At 36.9% G+C, this 27808-nt stretch overlaps 1 protein-coding gene across 4 annotated transcripts in view; it reads right to left on the bottom strand.

Annotated features, from left to right (window-relative positions):
• Positions 1-27808, bottom strand: part of LOC127445184 (ADAMTS-like protein 1) — a 215534-nt gene that overhangs the window by 108593 nt on the left and 79133 nt on the right. For all 4 annotated transcript variants that reach the window (XR_007897944.1, XM_051705083.1, XM_051705092.1 and 1 more), the window contains exon 2: positions 18761-18883. Coding sequence is in view for 3 of the 4 variants with exons in the window: in XM_051705083.1 (XP_051561043.1) it covers positions 18761-18883 (123 nt within the window). In the remaining variant the exon portion in view is untranslated. The remainder of the gene's footprint in view (positions 1-18760; positions 18884-27808) is intronic.

Genomic DNA, 27808 nt, shown 5'->3' with positions numbered 1-27808 from the left:
GCTGCAAATGTGTGCTTGACCTTTCACAATTGCTTGACACCTCGTGCCTCCAGAATAAAATTGTTATACTTGCACACTGCACAGACTAGTCTAAACGAAAATTCTGTTTCAGCAGATATTAATGTTAGAAATACCAGAAGTTAAAAACACATTCCAGAGTTAATGTAGCCTACATATCCAGCTTCATCTGGTGAGAAAAAATAAAGAATATATCAATAATATAATTAAATAGTAATAATTATTAATAGGCTATAATAATAATAATAATAATAATAATAATAATACTATATAATACACACACACACACACACACTGGCAGCCAAAGGTTTGGAATAATGTACAGATTTTGCTCTTATGGAAAGAAATTGGTACTTTTATTCACCAATTCAACTGATCACAATGGATAGTCAGGACATTAATAACATGAAAAATTACTATTATAATTTGAAAAAAATATTCAAAACTTAAACTACTTCAAAGAGTTCTCATCAAAAAATCCTCCATGTGCAGCAATGACAGCTTTGCAGATCGTTGGCATTCTAGCTGTCAGTTTGTCCAGATACTCAGGTGACATTTCACCCCACGCTTCCTGTCTTGTCAGGCACTTCTCTCGCACCTTACAGTCTAGCTGATCCGACAAAAGCTCAATGGGGTTAAGATCCATAACACACTTTTCCAATTATCTTTTGTCCAATGTCTGTGTTTCTTTGCCCACTCTAACCTTTTCTTTTTGTTTTTCTGTTTCATAAGTGGCTTTTTCTTTACAATTCTTCCCATAAGGCCTGCACCCCTGAGTCTTCTCTTTACTGTTGTACATGAAACTGGTGTTGAGCAGGTAGAATTTAATGAAGCTGTCAGCTGAGGACGTGCGAGGCATCTATTTCTCAAACTAGAGACTCTGATATACTTATTCTTTTGTTTAGTTGTACATCTGGTCTTCCACATCTCTTTCTGTCCTTGTTAGAGCCAGTTGTCCTTTGTCTTTGAAGACTAGTGTACACCTTTGTATGAAATCTTCAGTTTTTTTGGCAATTTCAAGCATTGTATAGCCTTCATTCCTCAAAACAATGATTGACTGATGAGTTTCTAGAGAAAGCTGTTTCTTTTTTGCCATTTTTGGCCTAATATTGATTAGTGTTGCATACTGTGGAAACTCAAAAACATTATATATATATATATATATATATATATATATATATATATATATATATATATATATATATATATGTATATTGGCCTATCTGAGGCATATTTTATATACAGAAACTATAAATGTAAGAGAGTTACATTTTAAAATGAGTTTTGAGGCACTTTTGGTTAAAGCCACGCCACATCCGGTTCTATCTGAATACAGAAACAGATACAAATAATTTTGTCATAGTAACAAATACAAATACAGAAAATGTCTTCGCTGCACACCCCTACTAGGGAGGTAGGTTTTGTTCATTTAAAACTTGATAGAGCATTAACCTTATAAACCTCATCATCTGTTCGGGAGAAAACGTAACTCGCTTTTAGCTAGATTTTCCTGCTGCAATTTTTCCTGATTTATTTCCTTCACAAGTCTCCTACAGTTTCTTTGCTTTACTGCTGTAATTGTCTTCTTTTGCTGAAAAGCTGACTCTGATTTTATCCTTTTCAAAGTGAGCTCTGCTTCATGCCTGACCAGGCGTATCCCATTAAAGAAGTTGTGGGTCTTACTCATGACATGATCAGTGTCCTTCCCTGATAACATCAGATTCAGAACCTGATAGTTGAGGTCACAAAGGCTTCTTCACACTGCCTTCAACTCTTCCAAGTAAGCTGTATCTAGACATGTCTTATCTCATGTATAGGGCACCAAGTGAGTTCCACTGCTACTGGTACCCCTTCCAAAAAATAAAGTAAAAAATAAATAAAATCAAATTGGTATATAGCGTTTGGTTTAGTAGTTTAGTGGTTTAGTGGTAAGATTCTATTGCAGTATTCATCTCTGTCTACTGGTGTGCTGGTTCCTTTAAAAGAGCAATGCCATCTAGTGTTTGGCTTGGTGAGCTGCAGGTTGATTCTCACTGTCACTGCCTGTTGCCATCGTTGTGCAATGTCGCTCAGACAGAAATAAACATTTGATTTAGTGCTATCCATACTTGCCAGACAGGTGTCGGGGCTGACTTCATTTCTTTGGCCCTTATTCCAAATCTCCCTTTGTCTGCTGTGGTTGCTTACAGCATCTCACTACAAATTGTAGGACAGAGACTTTATCCTTAGCAATATTTAAATTAGTGCATTTCTTTTAATAAAAAGGGGATGCAGTCCAAGGAATGAAGGTAAAAAGACAATAAGCTAAAAGGATAAGTTCCCCAAAAATGAAAATTCATCTATCATTTACTGACTCTCATGTTGTTCCAAACCCGTATGACTTTCTTTCATGGAATGCAAGAGAAGTAATTCTGAAGAATGTTGAAGCTGCTCTTTTTTCCACACAATGAAAGTGATTGGAGACTGAGGCTGTCAACATTACTTTTTCATTTTTTGGTGTATGCATAGTATGGATCAAATCAGAAAGAAACACCCTTTTGGGCTTGTCATAGGGTCATCTTAACCCTGGGTTAACCTAATCCTTGGTTATATTGTTCTACATTTTACACTAATCATACTTGACCCTTTACCTCTGGCACCACAATTCACTCTAGAGCAGCTAGGGCTTCATAATCCAGCTTTAAAATTGGTGCTAACCTATGAAATACTGGTTTACCCAGGGTTAAAAGTGTCTTTTAGCCGGGTTAAATAAAATGTTAACCTACAGTTGAAGTCAAAAGTTTACATACACCTTAGCCAAATACATTTAAACTCTGTTTTTCACAATTCCTGACAATGGCATTCCCTGTCTTAGGTCAGTTAGGATCACTACTTTATTTTAAGAATGTGAAATGTCAGAATAATAATATAGAGAATGATTTATTTCAGCTTTTATTTCTTCATCACATTCTCAGTGGGGTCAGAAGTTTACATACACTTTGTTAGTATTTGGTAGCATTGACTTTAAATGGTTTAACTTGGGTCAAACATTTTGGGTAGCCTTCCACAAGCTTCTCACAATAAGTTGCTGGAATTTTGGCCCATTTCTTCAGACAGAACTGATGCTACTAAGTCAGGTTTGTAGGCCTCCTTGCTCGCACACACTTTTTCAGTTCTGCCCACAAATTTTCTATCGGATTAAGGTCAGGGCTTTGTGATGGCCACTCCCATACCTTGACTTTGTTGTCTTTAAGCCATTTAGCCACAACTTTGGACGTATGCTTGGGGTCACTGTCCATTTGGAAGACCCATTTGTGACCGAGCTTTAACTTCCTGGCTGATGTCTTGAGATGTTGCTTCAATATATCCATATAATTTTCTTTCCTCATGATGCCATCTATTTTGTGAAGTGCACCAGTCCCTCATGCAGCAAAGCACCCCCACAACATGATGCTGCCACCCCCATGCTTCACAGTTGGGATGGTGTTCTTTGGCTTGCAAGCCTCACACTTTTTTCTACAAACATAACGATGGTCATTATGGCCAAACAGTTCAATTTTTGTTTCATTAGATCAGAGGACATTTAACCAAAAAGTAAGATCTTCGTCCCCATGTGCTCTTGCAAACTGTAGTCTGGCTTTTTTATGGCAGTTTTGGAGCAGTGACTTCTTCCTTGCTGAGCAGCCTTTCAGGTTATGTGGATATAGGACTCGTTTTACTGTGGATATAGATACTTGTCTACCCGTTTCCTCCAACATCTTCACAAGGTCCTTTGCTGTTGTTCTGGGATTGATTTGCACTTTTCGCACCAAACTACGTTCATCTCTAGGTCTCCTTCCTGAGCGGTGATGGCTGTGTGGTCCTATGGTTTTTATACTTGCGTACTGTTGTTTGTACAGGTGAATGTGGTACCTTGAGGCATTAGAAAATTGCTCCCAAGGATGAGCCAGACTTGTGGATGTCCACAATTTTTTTCTGAGGTCTTTGCTGATTTCTTTTGATTTTCCCATGATGTCAAGCAAAGAGGCACTGTGTTTGAAGGTAGGCCTTAAAATACATCCACAGGTACACCTCCAATTCAGTACACCTCCTATCAGAAGCTAACTGGCTAATTGTCTAAAGGCTTGACATCATTTTCTGGAATTTTCCAAGCTGCTTAAAGGCACAGTTAACTTAGTGTATGTAAACTTCTGACCCATTCTGACCCACACTGGAATTGTGATATTATTATATTATTGGGTACTGCCAATAATACCCCTAACCCTTATTTGTACACATTTTTGTAGGCACTACCTACAATATTCTTCAAGATAAGCAGAATTATATTCAGCTCTTAGTGCTGTAGAAGAAAGGCGCTTACTACCGCTGAATGATCAGAAACATATTTGCTCTCATGAGGACCGGTCCAGAGAGTGTGGGGGAGGTAATAAGAGCAAAGCAGTAGGATATAAAAGAAAGACAGAGGAATTATTTTCATTTAAACCCCCGGACACACATGTGTCATCCCTTCTGACCTTCGTCCTATAAGTCATTCATGACCAAGCAACATCCTGAGGGAAAAGACTCATGAAGCTTCCTTCAAAGCCTGTGGGGCTCAGCACATTCAAGCAGCCCATCACAACAAATAAATTCACTCCCTAACTCCCATTGCCCATCAGCAAAGAGAAGAGAGAAATTATGCCAGAAACTTCTAAAAGATATCGAGATATTATGCATTTTGGCAGCATTTGTTACACTGAGTCTGTCTACTCAGTTCAGCTTTAAGTAACAAATAAAGCCCACTGTTTATTTGAGGGTCCATATTACCTTTCCTTTCATATGTAGCAACTGCTGGAATGGTGAAATCTATTAATTAAGCATTTTTTTCTTTCAGGAATGTAAATTGATATATTTACTTATACAATTTTAGCTACCACACTTTACATCACCAATTTCACAAGAAATAACTTAACCATTTTTGAATGTGCATTTATTTATTTAAATAAATATAATAAACAAAATAAATAAATACATTATATATATACAGTATATACACTGCCGTTCAAAAGTTTGGGGTCACTTACTCACTCTTTATTATTCTTTTTTTTCCCCCATTTTAGAATAATAGTAAAGTCATTAAAACTATGGAATAACAGAAATGGAACTATGGGAATTATTTTGTGACTAAAAAAAAACTCCAAATAAATAAAAACTATGTTATATTTTATCATCTTCAAAGTAGTCACCCTTTGCCTAGAATTTACAGACATGTACTCTTGGCATTTTCTCACCCAACTTCTTGAAGTATGACCCTGGGATGCTTTTTAAACAGTATTGAAGGAGTTCTCATTTATGTTGGGCACTTATTGACTGCTTTTTTTTATTATTTGGTCCAAGTCATCAATTTCAAAAACATCTTCTTTTTTTTTTTTTTAAATAACATTTTAGTTTTGTAATGAAATAAATTAATATGGTGGCACAATTATATTTTTGTCTACAAAACTAATTTCAAACATTTAAGCATATGCCTTCAGATCAAAAGATTTTTAAGATCATGAGAAACATTTCAGTCAAGTGTTTCAAAACTTGTGACCGGTAGTGTGTGTGTGTGTGTGTGTGTATATATATATTACATATATATATATATATATAATGATAAACCAACATATTGGGCAAAATTTGGCCACTTTAAGATTATTTGCATGTCCAACAGCCTTGCCAATGAATAATTCTCATTTTTAAATATATTTTTCTGTGATTTTTGAGTAAATATTCACTCAGAATAAGTGATCATTTATATTTTGTGGCACATTTGTTGTCATTAAATTATATCCTACTATATTGGCATTATCGGCCATCTGTCACCCTGCTTTACAGATATTGGTATCAGCACTGGCCATGAGTCAATTGCATGGGCTGCATAAATGCAGTGGTACATCGAGTCTGTAACCAGTTTATGGACCAAATAATTTTTGTGTTTTAAGGGGAACATTTGAGTGTTAAAACAGCCAAGCTTTTTCTTAGATTATTCTGGTCACACTTAAAGGAATATTCTGGGTTCAATACAAGCTAAGCTCAGTTGACAGCATTTGTGGCATAATGTTGATTACCACAAAAAAAAAAAAAAAAAAAAAAAAAAAAGTTCCAAATGTTTTCCTTTTTTCTTAAAAAAGAAAAGAAAAAAGAAAGAAAAAAATCGAGGTTACAGTGAGGCATTTACAATTGAAGGTTTAAAGGCAGAAATGTAAAGCTTAGAATTTTATAAAAGCACACATTAATTCTTCTGTTAAAACTTGTGTATTATTTGATTACTTGTGTGTTGTTTAAATCGTCATTTTTACAGTCATTTTAGGGTTTGTTGGCATTACATCGTCATGGCAACGAAGTTGCAAAATTGGCTATAACTTTACACAGAAGAGGTTAGTAAGCAATTTATCACATTTTTACATACATGTTGTTTATGTCTTGTGGCTATACTTTTGAAAAAGTATTTTAACGTTCAAAAATTGGCCACATTTACTTCAACTGTAAATGCCTCACTGTGACCCAGATATTTGCATTTTTTAAAGAAAAGGATGGACGAGTAAAAATTAATTTTTGTGGTAATCAATACTATGCCACAAATGTTGTTGATTGAGCTTAACTTGTATTGAACCTGGAATATTCCTTTAATTTGTAAATACCTCTAGCTATTCTGTCTGTGATAGTACCTGAAGCACCACAATACTGCAAAGTCATGAGCCCCAACACCATGTAAGACAGCATAAAGCATGTTGGTACACATCTGTGGCTTTAAGTGCTAATTGAAGTTCAAATTTTGTAAGGTTGCATGCCAAGCTCATGTCAAACCTTTCTGGCTTGGAACTGCATCAGGTTATTTTTCCATTTGTGGTTAAGAGTCAAGAACATGTACCAAGCAAGAGCTTTCACTTCGTTGTGATAGTTGATCTATTCCTGGCCAAATTCTCTCTATTCTGCACAGGACATTTGTGTGGCCCGATTATACACACTCTTTTAGACCTCATTTGTCTCTGTTTATGCTCTGTGTAGACACACTGCAGTTTCAGTAAGAGGCTTTCAACAAAAGGAGCCGAAAATAATAGACTACCTTTCCAAAAGGGTGCAATTTGACTCCAGCCTTAGTCAGTAACTCCAAAAAGCCTGTACAGAGACTGTAACCTAACATGTCTCCTGTTAGAAATTAGACTTTGTGTTAAAGCAAGCAGGCAAGCTCTTCTGGCTAATCTTTAGAAGGAAATATTGTGAGCAGAAACAAAGAGAGTGAACACCACTGAATGTACAGATTTGGTGGAATACAGGTACATTCTCCACCCTTTTTTACTCCACCTTTTAAAAACCATCATGGCTTTAAGTGTATTTGTTTTAATAAATACTCTTTCTGTGTGTAATAGCCAAGTACTTAAAGCTGTTCCTCCATTATGTACAAGATTTAATGATTTTACAACCACAGATTGGCTTCAATATAAATTCCAACCGCTGTATCAAAAGTCGTAAGAAAGTTGCTGAAGTCAGCAGGAGTGTTGGTGAAAACTGTATTTAAAATTCACACAAAAATGAAAATTGTGTCATTATTTATTCACCTTTATGTTGTTCCAAACCTGTATGACTTTCTTCCATGGAGAACAAATAATAATAAAATAAATAAAATAAAAATTAGAAGAATATTTTTGTAATTAATGGTGACTTTAATACTTAAAGGAATAGTTCACCAACAGATGCAAATTCTGTAACATTTTAAAATAAGGTTACATGTTAACATTAGTTAATAACATTAGTTAACATAAACTAACAGTGAACAATACCTTTATGGCATTTATTTATTTATAACATATTTTTAAAATCAAAAGTTGTTAACATTAGTTAATGCACTGTGAACTAAAATGAACTAACAATGAACAATTGTATTTTTATGAACTAACATTTACAAAGAATATTAAATACTGTGGTAACACTTTACAATAAGGTTCCATTTGTTAACATTAGTTAACATGAACTAACAATGAACAATAATTTTACTGCATTTATTAATTTTGTATAATTTTTATTTTACCATACACCAATAGATTTTTTAAATAAAAAGTTATATTTGTTAACATTTGTTAATGCACTATGAACTGACATGAACTAACAATAAACAATTGTAATTTTATTAACTAACATTAACAAAGAATATTAAATGCTGTAAAAAAGGATATTGTTCATTGTTTGTTCATGATACCTAAAGAATCAACAAATGTTATGAATGGAACCTTATTGTAAAGTGCTACTGAAAATTCTGTCATACTGATAACTTTATGATACCTTATATACCTTGATAGATAATTTTTGGGCTTTTTGTCATTTTTGGAGCTTGACAGCCCCAGTTCTAATTCGATGTCATTATATGAAAAAGAGTGTTATTAACTCTATAAGTGATATTCTTCAAATATTCACATTTTGTGTTCCATAGAAGAAAGAAAGTCATATGAGTTTGAAACAACATGTGGGCGAGTAAATTATGACAAATTGTTCATTTTTGGGTGAAGAATTCTTAAAGACTGTGTTAAATAGTGTGGGAATGTAATTGTAAAGACTCGTGTAATCAATTTCTTATCTCTATCTTTAATGCATGGCAGACGTGCATGCATCAACATATTTACTGGTTTGTGGGAAGCGACTTTCATGAGGGTCTTCTCCGGCAGCACTCAGCCAGCACCCACAGCACAATACTGTATGACCACATGAAGAATACAGCTGTTCTATGAAACCAGGGCCCTGTACCAAACACACACCACAAATGAAGCAAACATGGAGTTGAGTCTAGAACAGCATGCTCATTCCAGTGAAAAAGAACGCCAGCACATTTCCCTATCCTCAGCACTTTCACTCAGCTGCCTTCAGTATGTGCCATGAACCACACACAGTCTGACAAGACAGAATTTATGTTCATATCAAACTGAGACTTGAAACTTGGATAAAAGATGGTCTTAATTAGGTCAGTGTTGTTTCGCCATTACCACTCACATAAAAGTAATGTAGTGGGACCACAGCATAATGATGTATCAGATGGTAATACCATGGTACTTACCATGATGCTGAATGATTACCATACTCTAATACCATGATTTTTTTACATAACACTCCAAGGTACTCCTTGCAATGTATAATACCATGGTATTACCATGCTGCCATGTCCAAAAAAACATGGTAAAATGTTTTTGTATGTTATAAAGTGGAGACTGTAAATATAATCTAAATCATCAAATAATAACTATTTATATGTTTGTCATACTTTGATGTATACAGTAATACTGAACGATTAGCATATTCGTATATCATGGTATTTAAATGGTACACCAAGGTACTTCAAACAATACCATGGTATTCCCATGGCATGAGTACAAAAAATGGTATTTTCACAGTACATGACCAAGAAATGTGGAATTATCATGGTACCATGTCTGAACAAACATGGTAATACCATGGTGCATTTTTGTAAGTCAAAGGATGGAGACTCTATTATTGTATATAGCCTATACAAAAATACTCATAAGATATTTTAAATAATTCCATGGTATTACTATGATACCTATAAAAACAGGGTATTTCTATGGTACATGTCCAAAAATCTATACCATTACCTTGGTACGATGTTCAAAATAACAATGGTAATACCAAGGCACTTTTCTATATGTGAGAGGTTGGGGATTATAAATTAAAATTCATTAAATTGCTAAAATCAACTAACAAAATAAATAAATAAATAAATAATATTATTTATTGCTTTTTGTTTTGAGAAATTGTCACTTGATAACATGAGAAAATATATTCAAAAAGGAAAAAAGACATTGAGAGCATTTATATGAACACTGATATGCTGATAACTACCAAAAATCAGCTAACTCAAAAAATCTGACAATGCAAGAAAGCCATGTTTACATGAGATTTGAAATAATCTGATTATTCTCTGCTTTTAAAGTCAAAACGTAAACAGGCACATGCACAACACCTGCGCACACTGAATAAGCCGGTAAAAGTAAAAATGCTTACATGCAATAAATAATCCAGGTAATGGGCAAAAATCGTCTTTTTGTCGATCGGCTTTTGCTGAAAACGCTTATGACCTTACCCTGATAAAGAAAAGCCGTGTAAGGTGTTTACATGACCTTACACATTGTCTGCTAATTAGGCAACATTGGCATGAGATTGTGCATATAAATGCACTCATCATCAGCAATATGCTGACAACTGTAAAATCAGCTCATTCGAAAGAAAAAACAGAATGTGCACGAGATTTGAAATAATCTGATTATTCTCTGTTTTTGACGTCAACACATTAATAGGCATGTGCACAACACTTGTGCACATTGGAAAGAACCGTGTAAAGGTGTTCACATGCAGTGCTAAATCAGGGTAATGGGCAAAAATATAAAGTGTCAATCAGTTTATGCTCAAACCGTTTATGACCGTACCCTGATAAAGGAATGCCGTTTAAAGTGTTGTTGGCCTAGTAAGCATAATCGTGTAAGATTATTACTGCATGTAATGGGCTCAGTTCATTTACTTTGGAGTGGTACTGTTGTATATGTAACAGTAGAGAGTAAAACAAAGAGGTGGGTAGCCTCAAAACAAGGTTGAAAACCTGCCCTATGACACTGCACAAAACCAAACATCTAATTCCCCTCAATTATAGGCTAAATTACACAGTTAATTGTGCAGCATTTCAGTGCTGGAGCTTCACCCATAACACAGCTGGTGTGATGGGGATGAGTACCACAAAGCGGTGGTCCCCCAAATGATGACATTTGACATTACACCAGGCAGTGCTGAAGCATATATACAATGCAGGACTAGATGAGAAGTTATGTGAACAGGACAGTGAGAATCGTCTCTACTGCTTTGCCTTCAACATACTGTTCCATTCAAAAAGAGAGCCGGGACCGCTGCTTGTTATCTCTGGCAGGCCTAATGGAGCCTCGAGTAATGCCAAGCAGCAGAAAAAGGATTGCGCCAAGGGTCTGCTCATTACAATGGAGAGCAAAACAATCAGAATAATGATTTAGTGCGTCAGTGTTGCATACCAAAGCTATCTGGGCTTCCTGACCTGTACACAAATGCAACATTATCTACAGGGATAAAAGCTTTTCTGATGGAAAATCTCAGATAAAGTATCAAGTGCCACCTGTATTCTGTTAACAAAGAAGAAAAACTGGCCAGCATCTCCACATTATGGGACTGATCAGGGTACTGGACAGTACTTTCCATGTGCATCTATACCACTGCATGCATAAATCAGCCTGATCTCACAGTGAAATCGGAAAGAGTAGACTGACTTTTCTTTCATCAAAATCGGTATATGTTGACCAAAATTTCGAAACACTGCCCCCAGTGGCCAAAGCGGTAAGTGTTGTAGGGCATATGGGCACACGCTGATGCAATGCACTGCCAATCATGCCAGGTGGAAAGGTAAACACATTGAAACCACTGCAAACATGTCTGATAAGAATGCTGCATGTCAGCGCGTCGGCATTCAGTCATCCTAGGGTAACCCAAACTATCGGAAACTTCATGCCGAATTCACGTGTGATCGTTTTGCATAAATATCACAGAAGCCACATCCCATTAAAAGTCTTAATGTTAAAGGGATACTGTAGTTCACCCAAAGATTTAAATTTACCCACCCTCATGATGTTCCAAACCAAACGGAACACAACAGGAGATGTTAGGCAGAATGTTAGCCTCAGTCACCATTCATGTTCATTGTACTGAAAAAATAAAAAGATGCAATGAAAGTGAAGGGTGACTGAGGCTGTCATTCATGCCTAACATCTCCCTTGTGTTCCACAGAAGAAAGTCAAACAGGTTTGGAAACAACATGAGAGTAAATGATGACATAATTTACATTGATGGGTGAACAATCAGTTTAAGACCTTTTAAATCACCCATGACTAATTTAATTATCTTTCAGTTATAAAATGTCATGCTGCATCTGAAAAATATTATCTATAGGCAGCTGTAGAAGTCAAGCAGAACACATAATATTAAACTAGCTCAATGGGATGTTTAATAAATTCTATGAATAAATTTCCATTATTGGAAAGCCATTGTAAACTGTTTCAGAGGATAAAAAAAGTGCTGAAAAAAATCACTATGAAATCAATAGGCAGTCTGTGCATGTAATACAGTATAATGTTAGGCTATATTACCCTTCTTTGATAAGAATAATTGTAATGGCAATAGAAAGACGATATGTTCTTATTAAACAGATTATTTAAGAAGGCATACCTGTATGTGAGTAATGTGACCATGCAGTTTAAAACTTACATAAATATGCCTAAAGAAATGATTAAAATATGGTTAACAAATGAGATTTGAGAGAGGGTATGCAATGAGAGATTGCTTCTCTCTCTCTTCCTCCTCTTCTTCCTACCTGTAATGGCTGTTTCAAATCGGCTTGCCTATAGTCTTTTTAAAAGGCAGTAACAAATTGTATGTTGCGTAATGGCAGTAAGGCTACAAGAACACAGTGCCTTGAACTCTAACCAGATTATTTATTAATATTTAAATAGGCCGAGTAGTTCAATACTGATGCCCGTCATTTTAATCCTGTTATGTGTGCATTTGTTCAGTTTCCAGCCAAAGTAACAAAACTTTAGGCTACATATCATATCGCGTACAGAACATTCACATTACATGCGTTTATTGTGGCACTAATATTAATCTCCATGATTGAGCATCAATACATCTGAAACTCTGCCTTACTAAAGCCAGCATTATTTATTTAATTAAATTCTGTAGTAGTTAATAATTTTACCTCGACAAGGCTACAAACAACTTCCATGTTTGTCAGTATTTCAACATTATTTTCATTTTGAGATGATAAATTCCTGGACATATATTGGCCAAAGTGTTCAGCACCATTGTGGACTGGACAACTTCCATAACAAAGCACTTAAGTTCAGTTTTATAACGAGGGATTTACGTGCTGGTTTGGGAAACAGGCATTACTCCATCGTAAAATAACGAGCAACATTAGATACGATGATCGTAAAAGCTTAAGTTGCAATGTTATCGGGAAACCCAGCCATATTCAGTTCTGAGCTTAGTAAAATATTGAAAAAATGGTTCTGTCAAAACTTTGTGAATTGCACAGGCATATCATGAAAGCAAACCTGGTCACCTCTTGGGAGGAAGCCCTCCCATCATAAACCTGCCAATGCTTCAGCGAGAGGATGTCCTCTTCATCCCACCCATTTCTGCTCGCCAGTGGTTGCCTCTTTAAGCTGATCCACGGTCAACTTTGCTTATCCAAATCCTAGCCTTAACTAGTACAAGGGACATTTTAAGCAGGACTCAGATCAGTACAATGCAGCTTTGCTGTGGTGCCCAATTCACACTCCAGGGGAGCAGCATGTTGAGGAAGATATGTGTGGGTTAAGCAGATGGTGACATACATGATGTATGAACAAACATCATGCTTTATGGGACTGCTATTCCAGAAAGATAGTGGAAATTAAACGAAAACAAAAACTCAATGCCTTGAATAAAACAGACAAAGATGAATATATGAATACAAGTTAATCCTTTCAACAATGCTGCTGTGCAAAGGCAAAACGTAGCAACTACTCGTACACATTTTGTCAAAACTGGGTTATGTCTGAAATCGGTTCTCTTAAACTATGATCTGTCCTGTTACAGATGGGGTTGGCTATGCTCAAATTCAGGGAAAACAGACTGTAAAAACAACATTTTCACTAAACCAAAAAAACTTTGAAGCCATTTTTCTCCATTTCAGTATTTACTGCATTTTGCCTTTATAGGGGAGTACGAAGATGCTACTGCCTTTTGATTTTACTCAAATTTACAGTCTTTTTAATCTAAATGTGAATTAGAACCCTGTGTTTGTTTTTAATAGTCAATCCCACAGCACCCATTAAATGTCGTTAACTGTCCAAAATCGACTGAGGAAGCCAACACAAATAATTTTTCTTGCCAGAACTGCTTCCTAAATGTCATGCTAGGGTGTTGAGCCAAGGTCACACCAGTTGTTTAGTCTCCACAAACCCAAAAACTAGTTCATTAATCAAAACTTTGAATGCCTGAAGAGTTGGAAAAGATGTTTCAGTCAACATATAATTGTTTTTGGCTTTGGGGTAAAACTAATATTGCATCTTGAAAAATTAAAATCTAAAAATAAAATCACCAGTCATATGTAGCCGAAATAAGCAAAACAGCCCATGCAGGCTTTGTAAAATCTTATTTAACATAATGGGCCCCTAAAAAGACAAGGAATAACTTTATCTATGACACTGAAATTGATCCAAAACAAAACTTTTCACCATTTTGCTCCAAAATATGTACAATATATGTTATTCTTTAACCAGTTATCCCTGACTCGTAGGATGCCACCTACATGTTAGACCAAAACATGTTAGATGAACAAACACAATGTCCATGTTTTCTCAAAAAAAAAAACAAACAAAAAAAAAAAAAAAAAAAAAAAAAAACTCTTTGAATGTTCCATGCAACTGTCATGATGTAATTCAATTGGAATTTACACAAACTGAAATATGGCATTTCACTGCAATGAGTGTCACAGCTGGTAATCATTTAATCCAAGTAGGTGGCATTGGATTTCACTAGAGTAGCCATTAAAATGTCCACTTTTATAGGACAGTGGACCAGTCGCTTTATTATCTGCCTTTTATGTCCTGCTAACTTATGGAGACCTGCACAGGCCCTTGTGGCCATAAATGACCCTCATTAATTTTTAAATTCATACAAAACATTTTTCATATCTAGTGACTTATTGTATCAAGAGGGTTGTTAAAAGTTCCTTTGAGCAAAACGAGCTAGATGCATGCAGTCAACAGGACAATGATGCAAAGACCCCAGTTAGGGAAAGTAAATAAATGTAGTTACATACATACTCAATTTTTCCCCAGTGATTAAACACATGTAAAATATGCTTGGGATGGCACCATGTATTTTTGTTTTTACCAGTTAATTAAAACTCTTTACCTGTGTTTGAACTTGAACATAAAGCTACATACAGTTTTGTGTTACTCTGAAGGCAACCTAAAACTCAGTAATTTCAGAGATACAAGAGTGAGCAATAACTTCATGGTGAGACATCAAATGAGAAACAAGCCATTGATAGAGGAAACTTACAGCATTTACAGTAAACAAGACCAAGGATTCCAATGGACTTCAAGTTTGACTTAATATAACAGTATGAGTCTAAAGCAGTGGTACTCAACTGGATTCATTTCAGGACCCATATTTTATTTAAGACATACAGTACTTCACAAAAGTAAATGAAAATGTTTTTAAAATTAGTTGCATGTGAACTTATATTTAATATAGTCTTGGTCGAATGTTGTCATCTGCCTAATCTGGCTAGCTTTAATTTATAGAAATCTCTTTTTGATTGGCCTTTGAGGTCAACAACAAAAGACATGGGAAGCATTTTCTCTTTCCCTGTAGATGTTGATAAGCCTATTTATTTTGCTACTCTACGTATGTTTTATGATATAGTAAGTTCTATCTTATTAAATTCATTAAGCATTGTTTTTCCCCTCCAGTCTGTGACCCCATCAGAACAGACCTGTGACCCATTTTTAGGTCACGACCCACCAGTTGAGAACCACTGCTCCAAATTACTTCTAGAAAGATTACTGAAGTGTTGAGGGCTGAATGACAGAGCACAAGTATGTAGCCTGTAAATGAACAGCTGTGAAGTATTAACTTAACAAGCATGAGTAAAAGACTACTTAAAATGATGTTCAAAAAAGCATTTGTGGAATAACAAGCGTTAATATAAATTATTAATAATATTAAGTCCCATACTGCAAAAAATTCTTTTCCTGCTCTGTGATTTTGAAATATAAAGAAAAACAAATCTGGTTTTCAGAGAAAACGAACAAAATGTCTTATGCTTAAACTACCTGCCAATGGGGTAAGAAAAATAAGGTTGTTTTTGTTAACATTAGACAACTACATTAGTAAACATGAACTGAAAATGAATAACACTTTTCCAGTACTTATTAATCTTGGTTAACATTAATTCTAGTATACTGTATATATTAAAGGATTAGTTCACCCAAAAATGAAAATTCCCTCATAATTTACTTACCCTCATGCAATCCCAGTCTTTCTTCAGAAGAACACAAATTAAGATTTTTAGAAGAATATTTCAGCTCTGTAGGTCCATACAATGCAAGTGAATAGGTGCCAACTTTTTGAAGCTCCAAAAAGTACATATAGCCATCAGAAAAATAATCCATATGATTCCAGTGGTCTAGTTAATGTCTTCTGAAGCAAAATCCTAAAAATTCACGAGGGTCAAGGCCAAGTGCTTTGGCAAGTTCAAGAGAGAACTGGCACGTGAAATACGAAAACATACGAAATACAACAGAGAAGCATAGAGAATCATACATAGATGCCCCATTCGGCTGGTTTGGATACATCAACTGAGACGCCATCTTGTAACAGTGAACAAGGAGAGCTGTTTGAATCAGTTTGAATGCAAGTGAGTGAGTGGTGGAGATGCCTCAGACCGAGCTCCTTGCTCAGACTCATGCATTAGCTGCTTTTGTGTGAAAACAGTATTGTGGTCCATAGAAACAGCTGCTAATAAGGTATCTATGGATGAATATCTATGCAGATGAGGCTTTCGTCTCTCAAGCAAGAGGCAGTTTGAACTCCACCCTCGTCAACGTACAAACCTCAAGCTGGCCGGAAGTGAACAGTTTTAGTAAAAAAAGCTTTAAATATTGATCTACTTCTTATAAACACCCAGCATTTTGCTTCAGAAGACATTAATTAGACCACTGGAATCAAATGGATTATTTTTATGATGGCTATATGTACATTTTGGTGCTTCAAAAAGTTAGCACTCATTCACTTGCATTGTATGGACCTACAGAGCTGAAATATTCTTCTAAAAATCTTAATTTGTGGTCTGCTGAAGAAAGACAGTCATAAACATCTAACATTAAAAGTTGTATATAAAAATTAGTTAATGCATTATGAAATAACATTAACTATAAATGAATTACATTTTATTTATTTTTTTAAATATTGGTTGCTCTTTATTTTACAGTACGTGCACTTTCAGTATACTTACAGTGCTTACCCAAGAAAGTACCGAGTAATATTAGGTAAATACTTGTACATAATATGGGATAAGATTATGTTTGGGGTTAGGTTTAGGGTTAGTACATAGTAATTACTCTAGTTGTTGTAATTATGTAGTACGTAAATGTAGAACAGCACTATAAAATAAAGTGCTACCAAAATATTGTTCATTGTTAGTTCATGATACCTAAAGAATGAACAAATGTTAACGAATAGAACCTTATTGTAAAGTGTTGCAGAAATAAGTTCATTTTTCTTAGTTTATTTTTCATTGGCAAATAGTTAGTTTAAAATTCCTTGACATTTTCAGGTTTTCCATGAAAAGTACTATATCCACTCTTAAGGAAGTTTACATAGTTTTACTGAAAAACAAGACAAAAGTACTGAGTAAGAATGTATTTCTTTCTTTCATTTATTTTTTTTATTTTTTTGCAGTGTTGCCGATTGCAGCAGAAACTGCAATCTGCAATCAGGCTAACAAAAGCACACTGATGGTTATCACAGTGAATCAATCACTACAGCTGTTTCCTGTGCCAGCATTGTGACGCAATCTGTTGGGGTGAACCGAGCGCTAAGCTTCCATTGCAATATTCTCATCCATCACAGTTCAGTGTGACCAGGCCCCTATTAGATAAAACAGCAGACTCAGTGATGGCATTAGGAAGAAGCTGGACTGAGTGCAGTTCTAAACAGAAGAGCAAGGTCACTGAGATGTCACCCACTAGTGTGTCATGCTGTTTCCCTGTCATAACACAAAGTGCATTCCCATCCATGCAGTGCCAGTTGTGAGATGCCTGTTGTCAGATGCCTGTTAGATGTTTATGACTGTCTTTCTTCAGCAGACCACAAATTAAGATTTTTAGAAGAATATTTCAGCTCTGTAGGTCCATACAATGCAAGTGAATGAGTTAGTTAGTTGCCTGTTGTCATTGTGTTCTCTCATGAGCTTATAATTTACAGTATACTGGGTAGATGGCGAAAAACTATGAGGTAAGAGCTGTATTCACTCATGTTGGATTGTCTAATAGCAGTATAAAAATATATGCTCAGACCCTATGCTGGGAAGATAAGCAGACTAGCATACAGGAATATTAATTTAGCAGTTTTAAATCATACTTGACTGCTGTTTATGTAGGATCGATTGGTACTGTTGGCTACTGTAGTTTTTGAACCAACAGTCATGGCAAAAATGCCACCAAAAGTGACCAAAATGCCCACAAAAATCAAAAAGTGGGGGCAAAAATGTCCCTGTAATAAATTCCTCTGTTTTTTTTTTTTTTTTTATAACATCTGATGTTGTACTAAATATTCTATTCTAGGTCTAGTTATACATACTGTATTATGGCAAAAATAAGAGTTATTGTTGATTTAATTTTATGGGTAAGAGGTAATATATTCTAATATATATATATATATATATATATATATATATATATAATTATTCAGATGGAAAACTATGAAACTGAATCTAAAAGATGATCATATATTTGAAATGAAAGGATGACACCTAATAAATATATATATATATATATATATATATATATATATATATATATATATATATATATATATTATGTTTTGAACAAAATATGCCCTCATACAAATAAAAAAATGCCCCTGAAAATCAAATACAGGGGGCACTTACTGAGTCTTCTGGTTTGTGGTCTCCATTGCCTTCATTAAGACTGTCATCTAGGAAATCATCATGGTGACTGAGTGTGAACTCCCGGATAAAGACAGCGTCACTGTTGCTACTACCTGTGCAAACCTGAGGAGAAAGTAAAAAATAAAGTCTCATTAATTCAGTGCACCTTGACATCTATTATCATGTCAATATTACTTGGCTGTTTTGTTTATACATTTCTAGGTTTATTTAAATGCATGTTAAAGTTAAAATGTATAATTTTTCTGTTCAGTAGCTTAATATGCAGAGACAACTGTAAGTAAACAACTCTAGGTTGATTACCTCGAAAACTGTTAACACTGGTTCTGTGGCCCTATTAAAACATTTTTTTTTTATTCAGAGAAATAATTATTAAATTATTTCTCTGTTTGTTTCAGCATTCCAAATAGCCCAACGCAGCAACACTGGCTCAACCAATGGACCAGCCTAAAAAAACACAGTTTTTTAAGCATGATCTGATCTCAATTTATGATAAAATTGTTTTCAGACTTTATTACTAAATAATATGTTATTTTTGTGTAATCCTGACAAACCATTTTTTAGATTTCTACCTTTTCCCATTTAAGTAGATAGAATCAGATCAGAATCAGAATGAGCTTACATATACAAGGAATTTTTCTTGGTGACAGAAGCTTCCAGTGCCCAAACAATACAGCAACAAGACGGACATAATAATAATTTAAAAAAGAAAAAGCCAATAGAAAATATAAGTATATATAGAAATAGACAATAAGACAATATATATATATATATATATATATATATATATATATATATATATATATATATATATATATATATATATATGTGTGTGTGTGTGTGTGTGTGTGTGTGTGTGTGTGTGTGTGTGTGTACAAATACAAATCTGTTATATACAGTGCAAGGTAATGTAATGTAGAAGAGGTAGGATATGTTAAATAAGTAAAATTGACTAAGCTGTGTATTGCATGTAATTATTGCACAGTAATTATTGGGAAAAAACTGTTCTTGTGCCTGATGGTTCTAGTGCTCAGAGCTGTGTAGTGCCAGCCAGAAGGCAACAGTTCAAAAAGGTAGTGGGCAGGGGGATTGGGGCCCAGAGTGATTTTTCCAGCCCTTTTCCTCACTCTGGAAGTGTACAGTTCTTGAAGGGAGGGCAGGGGGCAACCAATAATCTCAGCAGTCTCAGCAATAAGCTCAGCAGTCCGAACTGTCCTTTGTAGTCTTCTGATGTCCGATTTCATAGTTGAACCAAACCAGACAGTTATTGAAATGCAGAGGACAGACTCAATGACTGCGGAGTAGAACTGGATTAGCAGCGCCTGTGGCAGGTTGAACTTCCTCAACTGGCGAAGGAAGTACAACCTCTGGGCCTTTTTCACAATGGAGTAAATGTGGGTCTCCCACTTCAGGTCCTGTGAGATGGTAATGCCCAGGAACCTGAATGACTCCACTTCTGCCACAGTGCTGTTTAGAATGGTGAACGGGGTCAATGTTGGGGTGTTCCTCCTAAAGTACACAATCATCTCATTCATCATTGTTTTTAGCGTGTTGAGCTCCAGGTTGTTATGAATGCAACAGTGAGCCAGCCATTCAACCTCACTTCTGTATGCAGACTCAACGTCATCTTGGATGAGGCTGATGACAGTAGTGTCATCTGCAAACATTACTAGCTTGACAGAAGGGTCCTTGGCGGTGCAGTCGCTGGTATACAGGGAGAAGAGTAGTGGGGAGAGCACACATCCCTGGGGGGCACCAGTGCTGATCATACATGTGCTGGAAGTGAATTTCCCCAGTCTCACTTGCCTGTCCATCAGAAAGCTGGTGATCCACTGACAGATAGACATGGGAACAGTGAGCTGGGTTAATTTATTCCATAGGAGAGCTGGGATGATGGTGTTGAAAGCCGAACTGAAGTCCACAAAAAGGATCCTTGCATATGTCCCTGGTCTGTCCAGATGTTGCAGGATATGATGCAATTCCATGTTGACCGCATCATCCACAGATCTGTTTGCTTTATAAGAAAATTGAAGGGGATGCAGAAAGGGTACAGTGATGTCCTTCAGGTGGGCCAAAACCAGTCTCTCAAATTACTTCATGACCACAGACGTCAGTGCAATGGGTCTGTAGTCATTAAGTCCTTTGATCTTGGGTTTCTTTGGGACAGGGATAATGGTGGAGTGTTTGAAGCAGCAGCGAACTTCACACTGCTCCAGTGATCTGGAGTGAAAGACCTCTCAGGTAAAAGCAGAGGTGGTGGTATATGTTTTATGATCAACAAATCCTGGTGTGATCAGAGGAATGTACATTCCATCAAGTCTTTCTGCTCTCCTGATCTGGAATTTCTCATGCTTCTGTGTCGACCATTCTGGCTACTGAGGAAATTCACAGCGGTCATTATCACAGCTGTGTACATCCCCCCACAAGCCAACACAGACCGGGCACTCAAGGAAATGTATGAGAGTATAAGCAAGCAGGAAACCGCGCACCCTGAGGCTGCATTCATTGTGACCGGGGACTTTAACAAAACCAACTTCAAGTCAATAGCACCAAAATACTACCAACACATCAGTTTCAACACACGAGGGGACCGGGTTTTTGACCATTGCTACTCTCCCTTCCGGGATGGCTACAAATCCCTCCCCCGCCCACCATTTGGCAAATCAGACCACTCTTCCATTCTCCTTCTGCCCGCTTACAGGCAGAAACTAAGCACCCGCCCTCAGAACGATCCAGTGCTGGTTGGACCATTCAGATTCTACGTTACAGGACTGTTTTGATCACGTGGACTGGAAGATGTTCCGGTCTGCCTCTGATGATGACAGAGGTCTATGCAGATACTGTTATGTGTTTCATCATGAAGTGGATAGATGATGTAGTGCCGACCAAAACAATACGGATCTACCCTAATCAGAAACCGTGGATTAATAGCAATGTTCGTGCAGCACTTAATGCGTGGACCTCCGCTTTTAAATCTGGGAACACGGAGGAGCATAAACAAGCCAGTTATGCCCTCTGCAAAACTATCAGAGCAGCCAAACGCCAGTACAGGGACAAGATTGAAGGACAGTTTAACACCACCAACTCTAGAAACATGTGGCAGGGAATTAATATCACAGACTTCAAAGGGAATAAAAATCTGCCATCAACACCACTGCCTCTCTCCCGGTTGAGCTAAATAATTTTTATGCTTGTTTTGAGGGAAACAACACCGCCCTCGTGGAGAGAGCTCCTGCAGCTGAAGCTACAGAGGTTAGTTCACTCTCTGTCTCTGTAGCAGACATAACCCGATCCTTCCAATGGGTGAATTTCCATAAATCCGTGGGTCCAGATGGCATTCTGGGCCACATCATCAGAGCGTGCACGAACCAACTGGCTGGTGTTTTTATGGACATTTTCAACCTTTCCCTCTCCTTGTCTGTGGTCCCCACATGCTTTAAAACATCCACCATTGTGCCTGTACCAAAGCAATCCAAAATCACTTGCTTAAATGACTGGCATCCTGTTGCTCTTACCCCCATCATCAGCAAATGCTTTGAAGGCTAATCAGAGATTACATCTGCTCTGTGCTGCCTGCCTCACTGGACTCACTGCAGTTTGCTTACCGCAACAACCGCTCCACTGATGATGCCATTGCATCTACACTACACACTGCTCTCTCCCACCTGGAAAAAAGGAACACATATGTGAGAATGCTGTTTGTAGACTATAGCTCAGCATTCAACACCATAGTGCCTTCCAAGCTTGATGTGAAACTCCGGATCCTGGACTTCCTGTCAAGCAGACGCCAGGTGGTTAGAATGGGCAGAAACATCTCCTCATCACTGACCCTCAACACTGGAAACCCTCAGAGCTGTGTTCTCAGCCCACTCCTGTATTCCCTGTACACACATAACTGTGTGGCAACACATAGCTCCAATGCCATCATTAAGTTTGCTGATGATACGACAGTGGTAGGTCTGATCACTGACAATAACGAAACAGCCTAAAGAGAGGAGGTGCACACTCTGACACGCTGGTGTCAGGAGCACATCCTCTCCCTCAGTGTCAGTAAGACCATGGAGCTTGTGGTGGACTTCAGGAGAAAAGACAGAGAACACAGTCCCATCACCATCAATAGAGCACTGGTGGAGAGAGTCAGCAGCTTCAAGTTCCTCGGTGTCCACATCACTGAGGAACTCACATGGTCTGTCCACACTGAGGCCATTGTGAAGAAGGCTCACCAGCACCTCTTCTTCCTGAGACGGCTGAGGAAGTTTTGAATGAACCGCCACATCCTCACACGGTTCTACACCAGCACTGTAGAGAGCATCCTGACTGGCTGCATCACTGCCTGGTATGGCAACCGCCCTCAACAGCAAAGCCCTGCAAAGGGTGGTGCGAACTGCCAGACACATCATCGAAGGTGAGCTTCCCTCCCTCCAGGACATCTATACCAGTCGGTGTGTGAAAAAATCTCGGAGGATCATCAGAGACTCCAGCCACCCGAGCCATGGGCTGCTCTTACTGCTACCATCAGGCAGGCGGTATCGCAGCATCAGGACCCGCACCAGCCGACCTCATGACAGCTTCTTCCCCCAAGCAATCAGACGGGGGGGGGGTTGAGGTACAGTGTATTTTTATTATATACAGTCTTCTTCTTTTGTGTATACTGTATATTGTATATTATTAGGTGTATATTGTAGATTGTATTATGTAACAAGATGTGCAAACTGTGTTATGTGTAAATCAGATGTCTATTGTAACTGTCATACTGCTATGTTTCTTGGAACTGCACCCAAGACTTTCACCCACTGTTGCACATGTGTATATGGTTGAGTGACAATAAAGGGATTTGATTTGATTGATCTGTTGAAGATCTGTGTGAAGATAAGGGCCGGCTGGTCAGCAAAGGATTTTAGTCAAGTGGGTGAAATACCACCTGGGCCATGTGCTTTCCTTGTCTTTTGTTTCATGAAGACTCAGCACACATCCTCTTCACAGATTGATTCCTTACAGTGTGTCTTACAGATAGTAATGTCTTTCAGGCCTCTCCACACTGATGCATGGTCGTTAGCTGAAAAATTGTTTTTCAGCTTCTCTGTGTTTTTTGCCTGATTATACAAGATTTTATCCCTGTTTCTGTAAGCATCCTCTTTGGGATGAAGAAGCTGTCTGAGTTTTGCTGTAAACCATGGTGGTGAACAATCGGACCAGATGACATTCCAGGAGTCAGTTTATGGCAGAGCCCCTCCCTAACTTTCAAGGCAAAGAAGAGTGGCTCCATTTTGATTGGATCATGCAGGACCAATACAACCAAATGTCAAGCACAGCCATCAGATAAGCTGCTCGGACAACTGCCAGACACCCCTCACAAGTAAGAACCTACACATGGAAAGAGACTTCTCATTGGTTCATGACTGATTTTCCAGCACCAAAATATGAAACCCCCATCCTAGCTAAGATGGTCATAAAATTTCCAGAGGCAGCGTTTACATGTGGTAGAAAAAGCTGAAACAAAGAAGCCACAAAGACAAACCTTTATACACAAACTTTACTCATAAAATGGACTTCAACTGCAAAACATTTACTCCATGTTTGTTCACTGACCTGTTTATATAAATTGTAGTTGTCCAATTAGCACAATAGTTCACACAAACTATGGTGGTATAAATGAATGCATGTGTAATATGTAATCTTTCAATATCATGTTTGGTCGCTATATCTTCAGAAAAATGCCAAGAGTATTTTTGAAGAGGTTTGGAAAAGGAACAATGCATAGATAAAACATTAAAGACATTGTTCTAACTATGTACTTTAAAATATGCAAATGTTCCACACAGAGAAGGGAGGGTGAGCCACACTGGATGCCTGAATCTCTGGCCTGAGTGTTAGGAGATGTAACAGAATACAAACCATCCAATGTGCTTAGTCTCCACTTCACAGAGAAAAAGAGGATAACAGATTACTCAACGTTCTTAGTGTCCATCCGAGAGACAGAAGAAGATCGACCAAGTACCAAGTCTCACTACAAGAGACTACTGCAACGGCAAGTTCGGAATCCCTATACTAGGGATAAATATAATGACAAGGTTTAGCTCTGGTGAGCAAACCTTCTCTTCAAGTTTCATGCATCAGCGTGTTCCAGATGATGAATCCTGCACCGACATAAGGGCTGTATATCTGTATGTTCCAGATTGTAAGAACACTCTCAGTGCTACCAGGAGATCAGCATTCCTCAGCTCCTTCATGTCCAAAGCTGTTGAAATGGAATCCAGCTCCTTCCCCACTGTAATGTGGCCCTGAGCCCCAGTGGAAGACGTCGCCATTACCAAACTAATCAATCAATCTCTTTCCTGAGTCCTTGGCATTAGTGTATACTATCAGTTTATGATTATCTAATGTTCCTTAGATTGCATAATCTGTGTATCAAATGTCTTGCAAATAATCTTTGAGTTATTTGTTTAACCCTCTGGGGTCGACGGACGCGCCAGCACGTCCTGCTGGATTTTTTCCTCATAACAGCAGAAACAACTTAAAATACTCCGTCATTTTTGGGCATACAGATAAGTGTAAGACATCATTAGAGACTATAAAGGGTCTACTTTTATTTGTGTACACTCACAATAACAACAAAACCTTGTGTATTGTAAAATAAAGAAAATAAACAGGGTGCGCTTTCAGCTGTCTCTGTCTCCGTGAGCATCTTTCTGGAACACGTCACAAAAATGAACTGAAACTCCGCGAATATTTATCACACAAACATGCAACATATGTCTAAAGAAAGCTTAAAATGTCTACTTTTAAATAAAATAATTCAAATTTAAAACTAATATTCTCCTGCAATGTAATCTGTATGAAACAAAGCGATGTGCAGTTTCTCCTGGCTCAGCTAATTATCCCTAATGTGATCACACCCACCAGTAGAGCGCGGTATTCATATGGTAATGTGCTGGGGCGATCAATGCAAATGGTAAATGCCCCCAACAATGCCTTTAAAAGCATCTAGTTCATTCACTTTTCTGCGTGTTTGGAAGATGGCATGCTACACAGGTGAGGAAGCACCTGGATAGTGACGAACAGTTCACATTTTCCTCAGAAGAAGAGTGGAAATCCAACGATGAACGTTTGAAGAGCGACTTAATCCAGCCGAGGATACAATTTCGGATGAGTAAGTCATTTAGTTTTACTTACATATTAGTTGACATGCTATTTTTTATAAACATGTACATATTTTACTAGTTGGACTATTTCCAGAATTGCCAGCCAGGATTCAGAGTATTGAAATTTGAAATATGTCCTAATAGGCAAGTTTTAGTTACATTTAAATGTTGTTTCGGCTAAAGCAGGTATTTAAATTGTATGCTGTATGATATAAATATGATATGTAATATGATATAAAAATAATATGAATGTTTAGATTATATTTTAACTAGTGTTTATGCTGCCTCATTATCATCAAAGGAGCTTGTGCTTGCAAATATCTGTTCAGGGGTTGATGTGTAAAATGTGCTGTAAATATGCCCATATTAGAAAATCAGCATATTAGAATGATTTCTGAAGGATCATGTGACACTGAAGACTGCAGTAATGATGCTGAAAATTCAGCTTTGATCAGAGGAATAAATTGCATTTTACAATATATTCAAATAGAAAACAGTTATTTTAAATTGTAAAAATATTTCACAAAATCACTGTTTTTGCTGTATTTTGGATCAAATAAATGCAGCCTTGGTGAGCAAAAGAGACGACTTTTAAAAACATTAAAAAATATTACAGATCTAAAAACTTTTAAACGGTAGTGTAGGTCTAAAGTTTTTAAGTCTTTATATAAAGAAAATGTATAGTCAGATTACTTCTTTTAGTTTAAACTTGATTTTGTGAATAAGCTACAAAAAATACATTCAATCATTAAGTCTCCTCACATTCATCCTCTCTCAGGGGAGGGGTCTTTGTCTCCTCAGTTGTGAATCACTTCAATATTCATGATCATCCACGCCTCCTCGCATATGGCCTTTCTAACACTGAAAGTGTCTTACAAAAGTTAAATGACTATATTGTTTTGAATGAGTGATCAGGATGGTTTTCACATCATTTTTGTAGCAAAAACTCTAGGCTACAAGATCCAGTTCTCAAAAGTCTTGTGAACCAATGTTTAGTATGTGATATACAGCCTTATTTCAGTGACTTAAAATTTTTGTTTTTACAAAAACCATGCATAAATGTTATTTTCTCAAAAATACAAACAGGTACATACATGTTGTTCACATATTATTGTAGCCCAGTTTGTGCCGAATACAGTGTTATCAGACTTTAGCCATTAATATGTTTTTAAGCAACTGAAAAAAGCACAAATGTCTAGGCATGTCAAAATTTCTCTAGGGCCCAAAACACCCTCAGACCCCAGAGGGTTAAATAGAAATAAGGTTTTCGCCTTATTAATTAACAGAGAAACAGCAACTTATCTTCCATAAGATAACAGTCATTCTTTGCCATTGCTACATCCAGTTCAACCATTTGCATCTTCCCATCCTATGCACTTTATTTACCTATTAATTTATTTTATTCTTTAGCATATTAATACCATTTTGTAGATTTTATTAGTTATTATTGTTTATCTTTTTGTAAATAAAACTCATTTTATTACAACTGTATGTTCCTTGTGTTGATGATACAAAAGAGCTCTAAAGGGATAGGCCAAATTTTATGAATCCTTCAGATTAATCAGATGACTGACTCCCTCCAATTTACATATTTCTTTTACTGTTAAAGTGAAACTCCTTAGCTGGTGCCCTGAGGATTGAGGGAGGGGCCATCTGATATTAATAATCACAAACAAATACATCTTAAGTGAAGTGTGATCAAAAATCTACACATACTTTGGTGTCTTGTGTAAGGCCCAGATCATTTCAATAGATGCCAGGGTGATTCTCACTACACCATGGTTTGTCATTGTTGAACTTTAAATAAGTCCTAGTAGAAATGCACATATCCTCACAGAAACTGATATATGATGTTACAGTATCTGTGAGCTCATCCAGATTGGTGTCT

This window comes from Myxocyprinus asiaticus, chromosome 1, assembly GCF_019703515.2.
Source record: "Myxocyprinus asiaticus isolate MX2 ecotype Aquarium Trade chromosome 1, UBuf_Myxa_2, whole genome shotgun sequence".
Classification (NCBI taxonomy): Eukaryota; Metazoa; Chordata; class Actinopteri; order Cypriniformes; family Catostomidae; genus Myxocyprinus; species Myxocyprinus asiaticus.
Note: the sequence above shows the minus strand (reverse complement) of the source record. Positions and strands in the feature narration are given on the sequence as shown.